This window comes from Colossoma macropomum, unplaced genomic scaffold (assembly GCF_904425465.1).
Source record: "Colossoma macropomum unplaced genomic scaffold, Colossoma_macropomum, whole genome shotgun sequence".
Classification (NCBI taxonomy): domain Eukaryota; kingdom Metazoa; phylum Chordata; class Actinopteri; order Characiformes; family Serrasalmidae; genus Colossoma; species Colossoma macropomum.
Genome location: NW_023494795.1, coordinates 1,850,508 through 1,866,258, shown reverse-complemented (window position 1 = coordinate 1,866,258; position 15,751 = coordinate 1,850,508). Strand labels below are relative to the sequence as shown.

At 39.2% G+C, this 15,751-nt stretch overlaps 1 protein-coding gene across 1 annotated transcript in view; it reads left to right on the top strand.

The window, feature by feature from the left end:
* Nucleotides 1-15,751, top strand: part of ift172 (intraflagellar transport 172) — a 73,110-nt gene that overhangs the window by 41,626 nt on the left and 15,733 nt on the right. The window contains exons 30-37 of the mRNA XM_036581168.1: nt 3,118-3,260; nt 5,298-5,391; nt 5,621-5,685; nt 7,500-7,680; nt 9,574-9,683; nt 12,133-12,262; nt 13,522-13,620; nt 14,060-14,169. Coding sequence (XP_036437061.1) covers nt 3,118-3,260; nt 5,298-5,391; nt 5,621-5,685; nt 7,500-7,680; nt 9,574-9,683; nt 12,133-12,262; nt 13,522-13,620; nt 14,060-14,169 — 932 coding nt within the window. The remainder of the gene's footprint in view (nt 1-3,117; nt 3,261-5,297; nt 5,392-5,620; nt 5,686-7,499; nt 7,681-9,573; nt 9,684-12,132; nt 12,263-13,521; nt 13,621-14,059; nt 14,170-15,751) is intronic.

Here is a 15,751-nt window from a genome sequence, read left to right as displayed (position 1 = left end):
GACAGATGATCATCACTTTGTAAAATGTGCCAATGATTGTTAATAATCTTCTTAATCTCCCAACTAGAAGCACTAAACGTAGATTTAAACACACAAGAAAATTTCTTTTTGTTTTCTGGAGCCCCTTTTTGAAGTCCTAAATGCTGTGAATCACGTTCCTTCTTTAGAGCAGAATCCAGCCAAGACTGTGGATAGAGCCACGAACACAAAAGTCCTTATATAAAGTCTGGGCCCTGACCTTAAAATCAGCTGCATCCGAGCAAAGACAGAGTCTTGTGAGCTGTAGTGTAGCGCAGGCCACGTTTTAAAGAAATGATTTGACGTAGTAATGATTTTAGGTGAAGTGTTCCTTTAATTCTGCTCTATAATACAGCCTTGATTTCCATGTGATATAGTGTTGTACCGCTGTAATGAGGCTGTGTGTTTCAGCCATTATGAGTTCTTTTTTTAAATTTCAGTGCACAGAGGAAGCAGAATTCACTGTGGTCACTTACTAAAGTTCGAACAACTCGCGGCGGCCAGTTTTGCCTCAGTCAAAGCCAGGTGTAAATTTGCATTAAGGTCATAAAACACATGCTGTCCAACACTTCATTTAACAGTGGGAGCAGCCACAGCCGTCAGACGGAGGCGTGAGGTTTGAGCATGTGCTGAAATAATGTTTGCTGTCAGAAAAACACTGTTCAACCCTCTGGACCAGATGTACGCGTGAAGACATGGTGCAAAATATGCTGTGATGCAGCTGCAATATGCAAACGGTGTCCGTATAATCATTTTACCCCTGTAGAATATTTTCAGAAGAAACTTTATTTGTTAATGCTGCTGATCTCTTTATCACTAGACTTTAAGTTTCTGTATTGTCTCCAGCTTTTTGATGGCTCCATTATTTCATTGCCTCTTTTAAACCATGTGCCTCATGAGTGACCGGTTAACGGGCAGGGCTGCTCTCAGTTTGCCTGATGACTTGCAGTCTTGTTAAATCGAAAGGGCGCCTATTGTGGTCACATCAAGGCGTATTTGGCATGGGCACTATGCACGTATGTACATCTGGGCCTCTTGGTGATCTGATAATCAAGGGGAGTGAAATGTGTCGAATATCTGACACGTTCTCTAAAGCAGAGGTTCTCAATCTTTTTGGGCCATGACTTACATACCTCAGAATATGACTGGTACCACTTACCAGTTTATCCATAATTATCGATAGTGTGAAATCAATCGGTGGTGGAATGTGTAGTTTTCTCTTTTCTTTCTGTCTGCCTGAACATTCTTTCTGAAACTCCAGTCCTCCAGGTCACTTACACACAAAGCTGCAGCGTGAGCCGCATGGTGTGAGCTCTCTGCCATGCTGGGGAAAAGCAGAGACATTATTTTTCATTTTTAATTTTAGGTTAAAGTTTAGTCCTCACAAAGACCTTCACACCAAGTCTGATACACTTTTGTTATTCAACAATTGTGAGAGAATTGGGTCCATTAAGTACTAATGGTGGCTAAGGTCAGTTTTTTCAAGACGTAGACCGGGGTGTTCGCCCATTTTGGTGATTAAAAAAGTTCAACACTGGCTCTAAAATAAACTCAACAAACTGTAGGAACCACAGTGAGCTCTGAAATGAAAGACAGCATCAGTATTATTGTGTATGTTTGCAAAACTTTGAAAACGTGTTTATGTCTATATGACTTTATGAGTTTGCACTCCCTCTATAACGATAATATATCCATCAAATTACCCGTTATTAATCCCACAGCGGGGAAATTCACCTCCGCATTTAACCCGTCCGTGCAGTGAAATACCACATACACACTAGTGAACACACACACACTAGGGGGCACTGAGCACACTTGCCCGGATTGGTGGGCAGCTCTATCCACGGCGCCGGGGGAGAAGTTGGGGGTTAGGGGCCTTCAGTCACGTCCTGTCAGCTCAGGGGATTGAACCGGTGACCTTCTGAACACAGGGCTGATTCCCGAACCTCCAGACTGGAAACAATAATGAAAAAAATGAAAGTACGCTCCAGAAAAGGAGATCATTACAAATGACAGCTACGCAACGCATGGGAGAACGCGGCATTGATGTCAGAGTGGCGCTTGAAGGGTGACGCATATCCCGCCCACCACCCACTGGCACCCCCTGACAAATAATAGGCCTATTTATGTTTCAGCCTACAGGAATGTAATTAAGCAAACATTTCATAAATGCAATGAACAGTTCCACTGTTTTGTGCCAAATAAATAAATAAATATATATATATATATATATATATATATATATATATATATATATATATATATATATATATATATTCAACTGATATATGATCTGTCCAGCTATAGATTGTAAATAGGTAAATAAGTAAATAACGTACAGAAATGGGACGAACATTAGTGTCTTTTTCCTTCATGTAGATTTTCTTTTTTATGGTCAGATCGTAGCAGGTTTTTAACACATCCCATCTCTTTCCCTCATTTAAGCACATTGTTCACACTTGATTTTGGAATTTGTAATTTATATTCAGTTATTTCTCTTAAACATTTTGTTACTAAGAAACTATATTTTTTGACAAATGAAGTCTACTCAGTATTCAGTTTTTCTGAGGTGATATATTTCAGTGATATAATTCTTCTTGGAGCAGCATTAATCTGAACATGACGGTTTTGTGTGTTTGGATTAGAGTCCTGACATTTTTGGAGGTAAAATTGCTGGTTAAGTGAAAGTTTTCCAGTTTGCAGTTGGGCACAAAGTATTGATGAATATTTGACAGAAGTGGTAACATGATGCACTTTTGAATATGATAAAGCAAAATTTCTATAATACATAAACAAATCAGATAATTCAACTAAAACCAAATGATGAGTGTTATCCCAGGACCACTGCTGTAGCTGTAACCTGGGCTCACCTTTAGCAGATCCAGGTGCTTCAGCATCACCTTAAGAAGATTCTGCCACCAACTCTGCCTCGCTGACCATAAATAAACAAAACAGCATCTGCTTATTTTGGCTTTAGTCAGAGTCTAAATTGTGAGGGCATATTTGTGATAGGTCTCCTTCCTCCAGTCCAGGTGAGGAGCAGTGATGGCTTATTTGCGCTCTTCCTGAAATTCTGCTTGCTGTATGTGTGTATGGCAGGTGTCAAAGAGCCATGGGCCAGCCAGCGCTCATAAGCAGGTGGCTTACCTCTGGGCCAAGAATCTGGGGGGAGAGGCAGCTGTCAAACTGCTTAACAAGTTCGGCCTCCTGGAGACAGCCATCGACTTTGCAGCGGAAAACCGGTAAGAGACTGAACTGAATTCTGCGTCGACTCAAAGGTTCAGCAGCAATAATAACATCCCTAATAATGACCGAAAACTGGTAATGTTTTTGTGTCCAGTGAACAAATCAGATCTTGAGAACTAGTTTTCTTCTATTGCTTATAATCAAAGTAATCCCAAGCAGATTTGTCATAGTGAATGATCTCAACCCAGCAACTCCTCACTATATCAAACTTCTCATCTATGCACTTTTGGAATTAAATTAAATTGTGTGTTAATTTGAGAAAACAATGCATTCAGTTTTTGTTTTTTTTATCAAAATATTTGATCAATATAAAATACATCTAATTATGAAAAACAAAGATTGATCAGAGATATTAAATGTTCTATGAAGCAGTTTTAGCGGTTTCTGAACTGTGCATCGGGCGCAGAATTCATCTTTTAATGGAATATATAGATCATTTAGTATCCTATACTCTATAGATTATGTGTATCACTAAATATTGTGAGGATAATTGTAAACCAGAAGATTCTTGCACTGGGGATACAGCGGTTGGTGAGCACATGTCCCCTGCATATCACACATTAAGATAATTATCAGCAAATGAAAGTTTAACAGATTAAGATGTAAACAAAGTCAGAGTGGTTCAGAGTGAAATGTAGTCATTTTAATTGCTATCAAATTGAACAGTGTCCCTACATGTGTCTGCTGTGTTTTCATGTAACGTATAATGGTAAATTAGTGGTACATGTGGAAGAAAACTGGAACAGTTCTGCCTTACAAACCCTTGCATGTACCTCTTTGCCATAAATAGCTTTAAAATAATGTTTTAAGTCAAAACCTTCTGAAAACTATCTTAAAACACTCTCAGGCATTATGCAACATATCTGTAGCCATTATTAGGTTCTGTGAACTCTATCACCACCACTGTGAACGATTCTGACTGTGAGTTTCTCTTAAGTAGAACATTTCAGATTTCACAGCTCAAACCACTCTGAATGGCTTTGTTTATATTTTTGTTTACATTACTTAATGGTTTAGTTATGCATTTATGCAATGTTACATTACTGAAGTATTTAGTTATGGAGAAATTTAGAAATATTATAGGAATTCCCCTGTATGTTCTGAATGTTGGGCTGGTTTGTACGTGTTATGATAATAGTGGGTGCACAACTAAAAGGAGATTTCAATTTAAACAAAAACACATTCAGTAGCATGTCTGCCCTTTTTTACAAATTACTTTTGAAACGATCATACTTTTTTATGGCTGATTCTGAAATTAGTTGCCTGTTTATGTAACATGAATCAAATAAAATGCTACACTGAAAGTAAGAGGCAGCTGGTGTTTTAGCACAGTGATCATGTGTAATTCTAGTACCAGTCAAATACAGCATGAGTGCACTTTGTCATAAAATTGGCCTATTGCTGATCGCAATCTGTCTTATATGCTATGTAAACATGCAAATAGATACTATTTCCACTCTCTTGTACTTTAACTTATGTATATTTTTATTCCTATTTCTTATTTTTTGCATAGTTTATGTAAGTTTATGTGCAATTATATGTTTTGCTGCTGAAACACTGCAATTTCCCTTCGAGATCAATAAAGTTCTGTCTATCTATCCATCCATCTATCTATCTCATGTTTGGAGCCAAAATCCACTGATTCCAATCGTGCATCCCTAAAAGATAGATAGATAGATAGATAGATAGATAGATAGATAGATAGATAGATAGATGGATAGATAGATGGATAGATAGATAGATAGATAGATAGATAGATAGATAGATAGATAGATAGATAGATGGATAGATAGATAGATAGATAGATAGATAGATAGATAGATAGATAGATAGATAGATAGATAGATAGATGGATAGATAGATAGATAGATAGTCTTCTCCTGACCTGACCCCAACCTCCCCCTCTGCTATGTTTTTTTTTTTCTCCAAATATTTGCCTTTGATATATGATCTGCCCTTGAATTATAACACATAAATGGTTACTATAACACTATTATTATTTACATTATTATAATTATTGTATTCCCCTTTAGTTCATTTGACTTTGCCTTTGAACTGGCTCGACTGTCCATGAAAGAGAAGATTCCTCAGATCCACCTGAAGAACGCCATGTTCCTGGAAGATGAGGTATTGGTGCTTTACCGTTTTGATAGCTGGTCTCCTGGTTGCAGCTTGACATCAGTATCTCCGTCTTAATTTTCCTGTAACTCAGAGTTCCTGCCCTCTGGTATAATGCAGTGTGGCTCCAACACATTGCCCTAAATTTAGACCTTCACGCTACCTCTGTGTAATGTGTCATGAGAGTATTATTGATGTATCTGTGGTCAGAGAGCAATGATAAGGTTTCGTTTTCAAGGGCAAGTTCAACGAAGCAGAGGTGGAGTTCATCAAAGCAGGCAAGCCGAAGGAGGCCGTGATGATGTAAGTGACCTCTCCACACGCGCAAATCCCACATCTTATTTTTTACTTTTTATATCTTTGATACTGTTAATATCGCTCTACTCTTTCCTCCTTTTCCATTGAAAAACTTTAAAGAAATACTCCAGTTTGATTTGCTGTGTGCCACATCTGCAGCTTACGATCAGTTACCTCTCACAATAATTTCCTCAGAAAAGATCAGAAATAAACCCGTTAACTCAAAGTATTATGGATTGGATTATTATTTAACCTTAATAACTAAAAGGAAATGTAAATAAAGTTTCTCTTAAGGGTTTGATGAAAACATTTATTGTGGAAATAAGCATTAGCGTTCGTAGCGTTTCAAAAACATCAGAATTTTCTGTATTTTATGTAAAGACAGTGAAATGAAGTAGAGCACAACCTAAACAATCCTAAAAGTACTGAAGCAAGATGAAGCATATCGATTTATGCGTGCAGCCTATATATACAGATTCCTGCTGCACATGAAAACGCAAATGTTTGTTTCTAGCACCTACAGTTTATTTTAACCAAATGTATTAATTTATTTCAAGCAAAAGTATTAGTATTAGTATTGTATTGAGGACAGTTTTATGACTTACCCCACATGTAAGGCTAAAAGTCTGGTGAATAAATGCAGAGTGCGGTTAATTCAGTACAGTTCTATATTGTTTAAACAAGCTTTTCAAACACAATACATAAAAATGATTGCTTTAAAAAGAAATATGATTAGTAAAAAGAGGCTTTGTTAAATGTGACAAATGTATTTTTGAACATAAAGTAGAAGAACAAATATCAACATAATAAAATTGAAATAAATGACATCTATAGTACATTGTAGGTGATTCTTCCAAAATACTTCCAAAAAATGACTGTTTTGAGTTTATATTGGAGAGATTTGGCATTCTCTCCCATTTCCTTCCTCAGACGTAACACTGCGTTGCAACTAACCCCGCTGGGTGGAGGCTGTACTTTAGCCTGCCTAGCTCTCCTCTTCAGGTATTTACCTGTGTCAGAACAGTGCAATATCACAGCCACCAGGAGGGTGATTAAAATAATAGGAGTGAATTTTGTGAATTAAACATAGAACTCAGGAATTATCCTATTTAACAACTTAAAGTATGTTCAATTTTAACCCCATGTTGAATAACATTTACGACATTCAGCGGACGCTCTTATCCAGAGTGACTTACAGTGTGATCATTTTACACAGGCAGGTGAAGGCAGTGTTAGGAGTCTCGCCCAAGGACTCTTACTGGTATAGTCTAGGGTGTTTGCCCTGATGGGGGATTGAACCCCAGTCTACAGTACAGAAGGCAGAGGTGTTACCCACTACACTATACCAAACCTGATCGATCGATCGATCTCTCTCTCTCTCTCTCTCTCTCTCTCTCTCTCTCTCTCTCTCTCTCTCTCTCTCTCTCTCTCTCTCTCTCTCTCTCTCTCTCTCTCTCTCTCTCTCTCTCTCTCTCTCTCTCTCTCTCTCTCTCTCTCTCTCTCTCTCTCTCTCTCGGGTGCTTATGTCTGTTAAGCTGTCATCAGAGACATCACCAAGCAGAATTTTATTAATTCATGTCTGTCTTTAAAAATTAAGCCATTGTTCTTACACTGGTCTTCAGGGCCCCCAGAGGGTCCACATTTCTGCTCCAAACTGACTCACAACACCTAGAAATGGGGGCCCTGAGGACTGATTTGAGAACCGCTGACCTTAGTTTGATATGAATAATCAGCGTCAGGAGATGAAACTGGTATAAATGTAAATATTAGAACACTAATTGAACCTATGAATCACAGTAAAGGTGGCTTTGTGTGTGCAGGTACATCCATATCCAAGACTGGAGCGGAGCCCAGAGAGTGGCCGAGGCCCATGATCCGGACAGCGTGGCAGATGTGCTAGTGGGCCAAGCCAAATGCTGTTTTGAGCAGAAAGACTTCCAAAAAGCAGAGGCCTTTCTCCTTCGGGCCCAGAGGCCTGAACTGGCCATCAAGTACTACAAAGTAAGAGCCCTTACTGTGTTTCTCTTATGAATGAGGTGAAGGCGAATGACCACCTAGCAATTATTTTGATGTAAATAAAGATAAATTGGTTATAAATATTAAAATGATTGTAATGCATGTTTTAAATTCTCCTACTGTTCTCAATGATAGTAAGAAACAAAGAGATGCAAACCACAAAATGACCCTATTAGATATAAACCTCTGTTACTTTTATAATTAAAAGCAGCAGCCTGGTTAGTTAATCTCTGTACAAATATAGGGATTATATACACCTATTACTATGCTTATAAATCACCTATTACTATATATCCGCTACACATTTTTGTGTTTTCCCTGCTTTAACATACGTTACTCAGCATTAAGGATGTTCCTGTTTAGTTGACTGAATTCTGGTAGAGTACAGGTAACAGAGCATGCTGTCCGCAAAGATTGGGACCCACTAATCTAAACATTTAATCATCTGCTGTTCTGATACGGCACAGTCAACATGCCTCTGCGACAAAGAAGGTGAAATATTAGGAATGTTGGAAATGTTGTTTCTATCAATATTCTATCTGTGGTTTATTAGTAAGAAGGTTGTTTAAATATGTGAGTGCACTATTAAGAGTTCACTATCTCCACTATTACTATTACAGTACTAGTGTTAAACACTGAAAGAGCTTCTGGAACCACCACCATTTACTATTTATGAAGTTGAAATCCAACTTCAGCATTCTCCAAAAGAAAGTCCTCATAGAAAATGAGGCCACACAATTCAGAAAATGTAGCAACTGGCTTTGTAAAAGAGAAAGACCTCATTAAAGAACATGTAAAACACAGAAGTGGTGTTTAAAGGGGAATTCCACCGATTTTTCAAAATATCTGTATAATTAAATGGGTAAACAAACAAGTAATATATTCAGAGTGGTTGGATGTAAAATGCTTTGCTCTAGAAAAACTTACCGAGTCAGAATTATTCACAGTGCTGGTGATAGGAACCAGACGTTCGAAGTGTTTAATGCCTCTAAATGGTTGCGAATACACGGCCTGTTGACTGAGACTTTGTTTCACAGTAGTTTTCTGATAAGATTCTGTCCAAAAACACATTTTTAAAAATATATTTTTGGCTGAGAGGTACACGCAGGGCGTTGTAAGGCAAAATAGTCCCTAACGAAAACTTATTTTTTCAAATTCAACATTATCCGCATTACACATAAAAACTCATAGGTTCACTGGCGGTTTTGGACAGTAAATAAAATGGCCATATTTGTGTTGTAGTCATGGTGACCCCTGGTTCCTATCACCACCACTGTAAAGAAACCAGAGTTAGTACGTTTGGTTAATTGGTTGATTTAATGCAGAAATTTAGAAAATTTGGTGGAATTGCCCTTTAACCATGAAGACTTTTTTGTTTTGTTATACTGTTTAAATGTGATAACCGTTTTATTAACTAAAGTGTTTGTTATTTAATGAATTGAATTTACTTTCAACTTACATTCTGCACTGACAGGTTTGATTCTGCAGTTGTGGCTTTTTCTGTTTGTTTTAATGTCAAGGAAATTATAAACACAGGGAAAAAAATATAAAGATAAATATATATAAAAAATAGAAATATCTTCTTACCTTAAAACAAGTCTGTATTTGCAAGAACTAATTTTAACATAATTAAATGATCTCATTTTCTGCCTGGGAACACAAACATAGTAAGGATCGAAGGTTTAGAATTCGTATTTTAGACTGAAGTTCTTCACTTTCAATGGAATATAAGTGAAAAATAATCCAATATCAAATAACGCCATGCTTTTGTCATCACTGGCAATAACTATGACTTTTAAGTGTTGGTCAGGCTTGGAGGTACAGGAAGGAAAAGGTAAGATGTTTTATTTTTCTTTACTTTGTGTTTTCTTGCTTCAGGATGCCGAGATGTGGAGTGACGCTATGCGCATCTGTAAGGAGTATCTTCCCAATAAGCTGGGCCTCCTCCAAGAAGAGTACGAGAAAGAAGCAGCAAAAAAGGGGAAACGGTATAAAAATATCACCTCACTTTCATCTCTGGGTTGTCCGTATTTCTTCTTCTCCTTCATTTCTCTGAGCTCCCTCTTGGAGGCACAGTTGGGTCCTGCGTGCTCTTTAGGTGCTCTTGTTTCGAAACTGGGGCTCTTAGATTGCAAGTGAGCGCTAATGGCAGCGCAGTCTCACTCAGAAGGCCTCCTTCACGCTGGCTGGCTCTGCTCCTTTATTAAAACATGGCAGCTTTTTTATCCCGAATTAAATCCATAATGAGCTGCTCATTAACGAGCAGACACGCCGCAAATCTGTCTCCGCTGATAATTTCCCTATTTTTAATGACTTGTGGGAAAACATCAAAGACTGCTTCTTTCTCCTCCTTAGGAAGAAAAAAAGGAAAAGAAAACAACATTTTTGCAGAGTCAGGTCAGGTCCTGATCAGCTGCAGTGGAGGCCTCTCCTACCATCGAGGCAGATCTGCCGTAACTCATTGTCTTTCACTGTTAACTGCCGGCAACTTTGTTAAACTTCTCAGTCTCAAGGTTAGATTCTCTCTTTGCAGGCCAGCAAAGCAAGAGAGCTTTTGTGGACTTGAGGTTTAAGAAGGGAAGGATGTGCCCTGAATACACTATTCACTCAGAGGAAATGTTCAGGGCCACATTATGCACAGAAGTACTGAAGTTACAGTTGCACTGTTAAAAGAACTCGTGACTGTTTGACTACAGCAAGGAGAGACCTCTGGGGTTATTTCAGTGGAAAGGGAGCTGCTGTTCCCGTGGAGCGATTCGGTGTATTTTACTATGAATTTGTTCTGTCAGCCTAAAAAATTTCTTCGACCAGGCCCCAAAATCCGCACACCATATACCACAAACCTTTACAATATTATTTCCTCAAGTTAAAATTTCAGGTATTAGTGTTCGTGACAGCCACCTCCCGCATAGAAAGTACCAGATTCTGATTCTATAAGTGATAATTTTGTATGTATTTAGCTTATTACAGTATCAGTGAATGCCTTGGGTTTAAATAGATCGTAACTTAATCCTCGTAAATATCTGAGGTCTGAGTTGTTTTTTTACCCTGGGAGATCAGTGTGAACTAATTTGGTTGAATGGTCCATTTAGGAGGATTATGGGGAAAGAAGCTGTGTGGGTGATGGTTCGGCTGAGTCTTTAGGGCTCTCACTCTCTGTCTCCGCTGAGATGGAAACTGATGGAAGAGAGAGTGATCTGGGTGTAAGAGGTCAGCCATGATTTTCCCACCCTCTTCCTCATCCTAGCATTGCACAGTTCACTATAGCTCACGCTTGGTAAGCGAAGATGCCGAACTGGGCAGAGATGGAGGATGTAGGAGGCAGCGCAGAACTGGACCAGCAGTGCTTCAGGCAGCCCAGATTTCCTCAGCTGTTGCAGGAAAAACAGGTGCTTCTGGGCCCTTTTCATAACTGCAGTGCTGGGTCTGTCTGATTTGAGACCCTGTAGAGTAATCATGTCCAGGAATCTGTAGGACTCAGCTCTTCTGAGTGTGGAGCCATAAATTGTAAAGTCTGCCTGTTTTGGGATTCTCTCAGTTGAACTATTCACTTTTTTATTGATTGAATATGTTCGTGCGATGAAAATGTGTATAATTCACACCACGTTACACGTTAAACCAGCTGTGAACTTTTGTCTTTGTAGGTGATCGAGTAAGTCAACACTTATGGAAGTGCTTCGATTCTATTCAAACATTAGCCGCAGCTGTCCTGTCCATTTTATCTCAGCACGGCCGTCTTTGTGGACAGGTGTCAGTTGTTTTCTCAGCAGGAGGTTCTCATTTCTCGTCTTTCACCCCTCATTGCTCACTAGCAGCTCAACACAGAGTCATAACATTTCACAGACCGAGAGCCAACAGTGTCGTAGTTAATCTGACAGGGAAAAGTATTTAGTTTGTTAATACTGAATCAACAGATTTGAGTCGGTTGAAATGGCCACTAGGGGGCCTGCAGAAAGAGGTTAAAAAGCAGCAGGACAGACGGACAGACAGACAGATAGATAGGTAGATAGACAGATAGATAGATAGAGAGATATTAGATATTGTCATTGCTCAGTACAAGTACAAGGCAACGAAATGCAGTTAGCATCTGCCAGAAGTGCAAATATTAGCAATGGTGCAAAACAGACAGTGCAAATTTGCAATAACAGGCATAAATATTACATATCTATATAAATATATATTCATGAACAACAATGTGTGTGTGTGTGTGTGTATATATATATATATATATATATATATATGTGTTACACACTGTTAGAGTAAGCAGTTATGTGCTGTATTCAATATACAGTGAACAGCTGTTGTATGGAAATGTAAGGGAAATATTGTGTGCAACATACAAGTATGAGTATTGTTGTTTACGTTATTGATTGGATATGCCTGCTTATGCCTGCTTGTCAGTGGAGATGCTCAGTTTAAAGGTGTGTGTGTGTGCAGGGGAGTGGAGGGCATGGTGGAGCAGGCTCGCGAGTGGGAGCAGTCGGGTGAATATGCCAGGGCAGTGGACTGTTACCTGAAGGTGAAGGACTCGTCCAACGCTGCCCTGTTGGAGAAGTGCTGGATGAAGGTAATGTTCCTGGTCTCTCAGCTCACTTTGTGTAGATCCCATTCATCATCACTGCACTGACTCTTCTTCATTTCCAGGCTAATCTTTTAGCAGAGGAAAGTAACAGATGGAGCTTGGCGAGAAATAGCTGGTCAGTTCTGGTGTAACGATTCATTTGTTTTCTTTTTGCATTGTTTACAGTTCATAAAATGCAAAAGTAATGCTGAATCGTTTGCGTCGGCCACCAAGTTTAGAATAAAGCAGATTTTGATTTGTTAACAAAACAAACTTGTTTAAACAAAGACCCTGTAAGACGCAGCCCTGCGGTGTGTGAGTGGCTCAGGCAGCATTCACAAGCTAAAAATGGACGTCAGTGACGCAGGAAACTCAGCATGAGAAATTCATAAACTACTGATCATAAATACACCAAACAGCAGCTGCCTGTTCTGTTCTGTGTGAATTTATTTATCAGTCATTGACAAGCTGATGTTCTGTATCTGAATGCTCTGTGGTTGTGTAGTTAGCTAATAATCACACTGTGCTTATGCACATAAAAGGTAGTGCGGATCGCTGCTGCTTAAACGTACCAGACAGAGATTTTTATTTTGCTCAGTTACTCTGTTATCACCTTTGTATTTTTATTCAGTTTATAGCCCAGATTTGTGGAAAAATGGGTCGACTTTCAGTAGAAAAAAAGTTCAGCTTCTTTTATTATAAAGTTTTAAAATTACATGACCCATCTATTTGACTGGAAAGAAGACAGTTAAAGCTCTCATATGAATTTTGAATGTAGCTTATGAAATATGAAAGTTATGAAGTAAAGAATATGACGAAGTGTGTTTTGGAACCGCCGGTGGTTCCACAGAGCTTAACATGCTTAAGGTTAACATGCTACATTGAAGTTTTCCATGATAAGGGCTATTTAACTGATTCATTTTTGCGTGAGAAATATTGGGGTACGTTTTTTAGTTCAGTTATATTGTATCTATACCTTAAATTCATAATAATTCTTAAAAGTGCTTGAATTGCAGAAGTGAATCGCGATAGTGAATCGCGATAGTGAATCGCTCTTCCATCGATTTACTCCCAGCTCAAAGATTTAGCTGTGACCACACCCTCAACAATTTAAGCAAATGCAGTGTAAGCTGGGGATGTTCCAGTGATCTTGGTCAGTGCAGTGTTTTAATGAATTTCATTCAGGTCACACAGGTGAAGGCCTTGTTGATATAATGAGGTGTTAATAAAGTACTGAAGGTGTTTTTCTGTGTTTTGTCTTTCAGGCAGCAGAACTGTCTATCAAGTTTTTGTCACGAGAAAAAGCCATCGATGTGGTTCAGGCTGTTGGCCCACGCTTGGTGCAGCTTAGAAAATACAGTGCGGTAGGCATACCATTCATGCAGCATCCAGACAGTAGCCAGGTGTCTGGACTGTATTATGATTGTCCAGAGCAAAATAGATGTGCAGCTTTTTAAAATTGTTCATTGATTTTTTTCCGCTTCTATGTTTGATGTATTTATTCAACTGGAGCATTGAGAGGAAAAAAGATTGAAGCCATCTGAGGTTTAGCTTTTTATTCTTTGAAAGATGATGTGTTGGCCAAACCTCGAAGGATACAGTGTGTGTGTGTGTGTGTGTGTGTGTGTGTGTGTGTGTGTGTGTGTGTGCGAGTGCGAGCTTGTCCATGTGAGCATGTGTGCAGCCAGAAAAAAAAGGAATGCTGCCAAAACAAAGCCCCTCGGAAGCTTTTGCCTATTTTCCGCCGTCCTTCAAGCCCCAGGTCCATTGAAACCCAGAATGGGCTTCTTTTCTTCCCCCCAGGCTGCCGAGCTCTACCTCAACCTGGACCTCATTAAGGAAGCTGTAGACGCATTCATCGAGGGGGAAGAATGGAACAAAGCCAAGAGAGTGGCCAAAGAGCTAGATCCAAGGTGAGCCCTGGGCGCGTTGGTCGCCCCTGACAACACCACAGCCGACAACTTGGCGTGGAGACAGAGGAATCGTAGGCTTTGAAATGCATGACGGAGGTGAAACGTGGGCCTTGACGATGCTCAAGGCCAGAGGAGGATGTGGCAGAAGCGCAGGTGCTGCCCGGAAATGCTGGAAAGTGTGACCAGGTTTTAGCCAGAATTTACCTCAGAGTGGGTGAAGGCATCGATGCTCTGTCGCTGCAGGATTGAAATGCTAATATTAGCGTCCTTAACTGACGGGCAGAGATGTTCACAAGTCGATGCATGCAAATCTCTGAGGTGCGAGTCTGAGCCGAATCTGAAGTACAGAATTTCAGTGATTAGCAGCAGATATTGCATTGTACAAAACTAACACCGAAGCTTTAGTTGTAAATGAACCTGATATGTAACTAAAACTGCAGCTGGACTAGCAGACAACTTCAGCTAGATTAGCCATTGTGCGAGCGAGCATACTTGCTATCCAAAATACATGCTAGTCAGCAGTTCTAGTGGTTGTGCAGGTAGAGTTTCATCGTTCTGTTCTCAAGACTGAAGGCTCTTCTTTTAATGATAGGCCTGTTATTTGAAGCAGTGATGAACCTGACGCTGCTGTGAGCTGCACTGATGCAGTAATGTCTGAATACGACTGTAGCAAAACTGACAGCCACATATTACTGCTGACGGAACAAAACCTCGCATCTCCAAAATGGTCACTTTACAGGAGAAGGAAAAACTGTGTACACAGTGTAAAGAGCAACAGGCATTTTCAAATTAAGTCAAAAACTGAAAAGAAAAATAAAAAATGGAGATACGAGGTTTTCTTCTGTAAGATTGAAAACGGAAGGTTTTATTAATCTGCTGAGTTAATGTTGATTGTTTTTCTCAGGCTCATATTTCCCAAGCTTAAAGTATTAAGTCGAGTTTCAAGTCAGTTAAGGGTGAGTCAGAGTCGAGTCATGAGCAAGTCAACATGCTGACCCGAGTCGCCATCTCTGCTGGGGTGAGTGAGTGTGATTTAAAGTAGGGTATGACCAGTATATTGACAGGATTACGATATCGGTAATTTAAAAAAGTGATGAAATTCAGTTTTTCATGAGATGAGCCCTTTAACAGAAACCAAAACTGCAGAATACTGGGAGGCTCTGCCAGCGCTGCAGTATTTATATTAAGATTTTGCGAGTTTCTGTGTTTTGTATGAGTTGAGGAAATGTGACTCTGGGGACCTGATAATCGTATTTGACAATTCACAGCTGACAACTGACAGTTATTAACTGTAACAATAATTATAACAGTCAGTAAAGCACTGTTTAACTAGAATCATTGGAGTATAAAATTAAAATAGAAATAAATATTATCAGAATTTACTCCGTACACATAATTCATTACTAAACTGTTATATTGGTCCTAAAGTCCTAAATTAAAGGCCTAATTAAGAAAGAAAGCAATAAAACCTGCCTTACAGCTAGTGCTGAGTTTACAGACGTGGCGTTCGTGTATTGTAGGTTTTGGTGGCTTCATTTTTGCTGTTATTGATGTAAACAGGTTCCATCCTGAGATGAGCTTT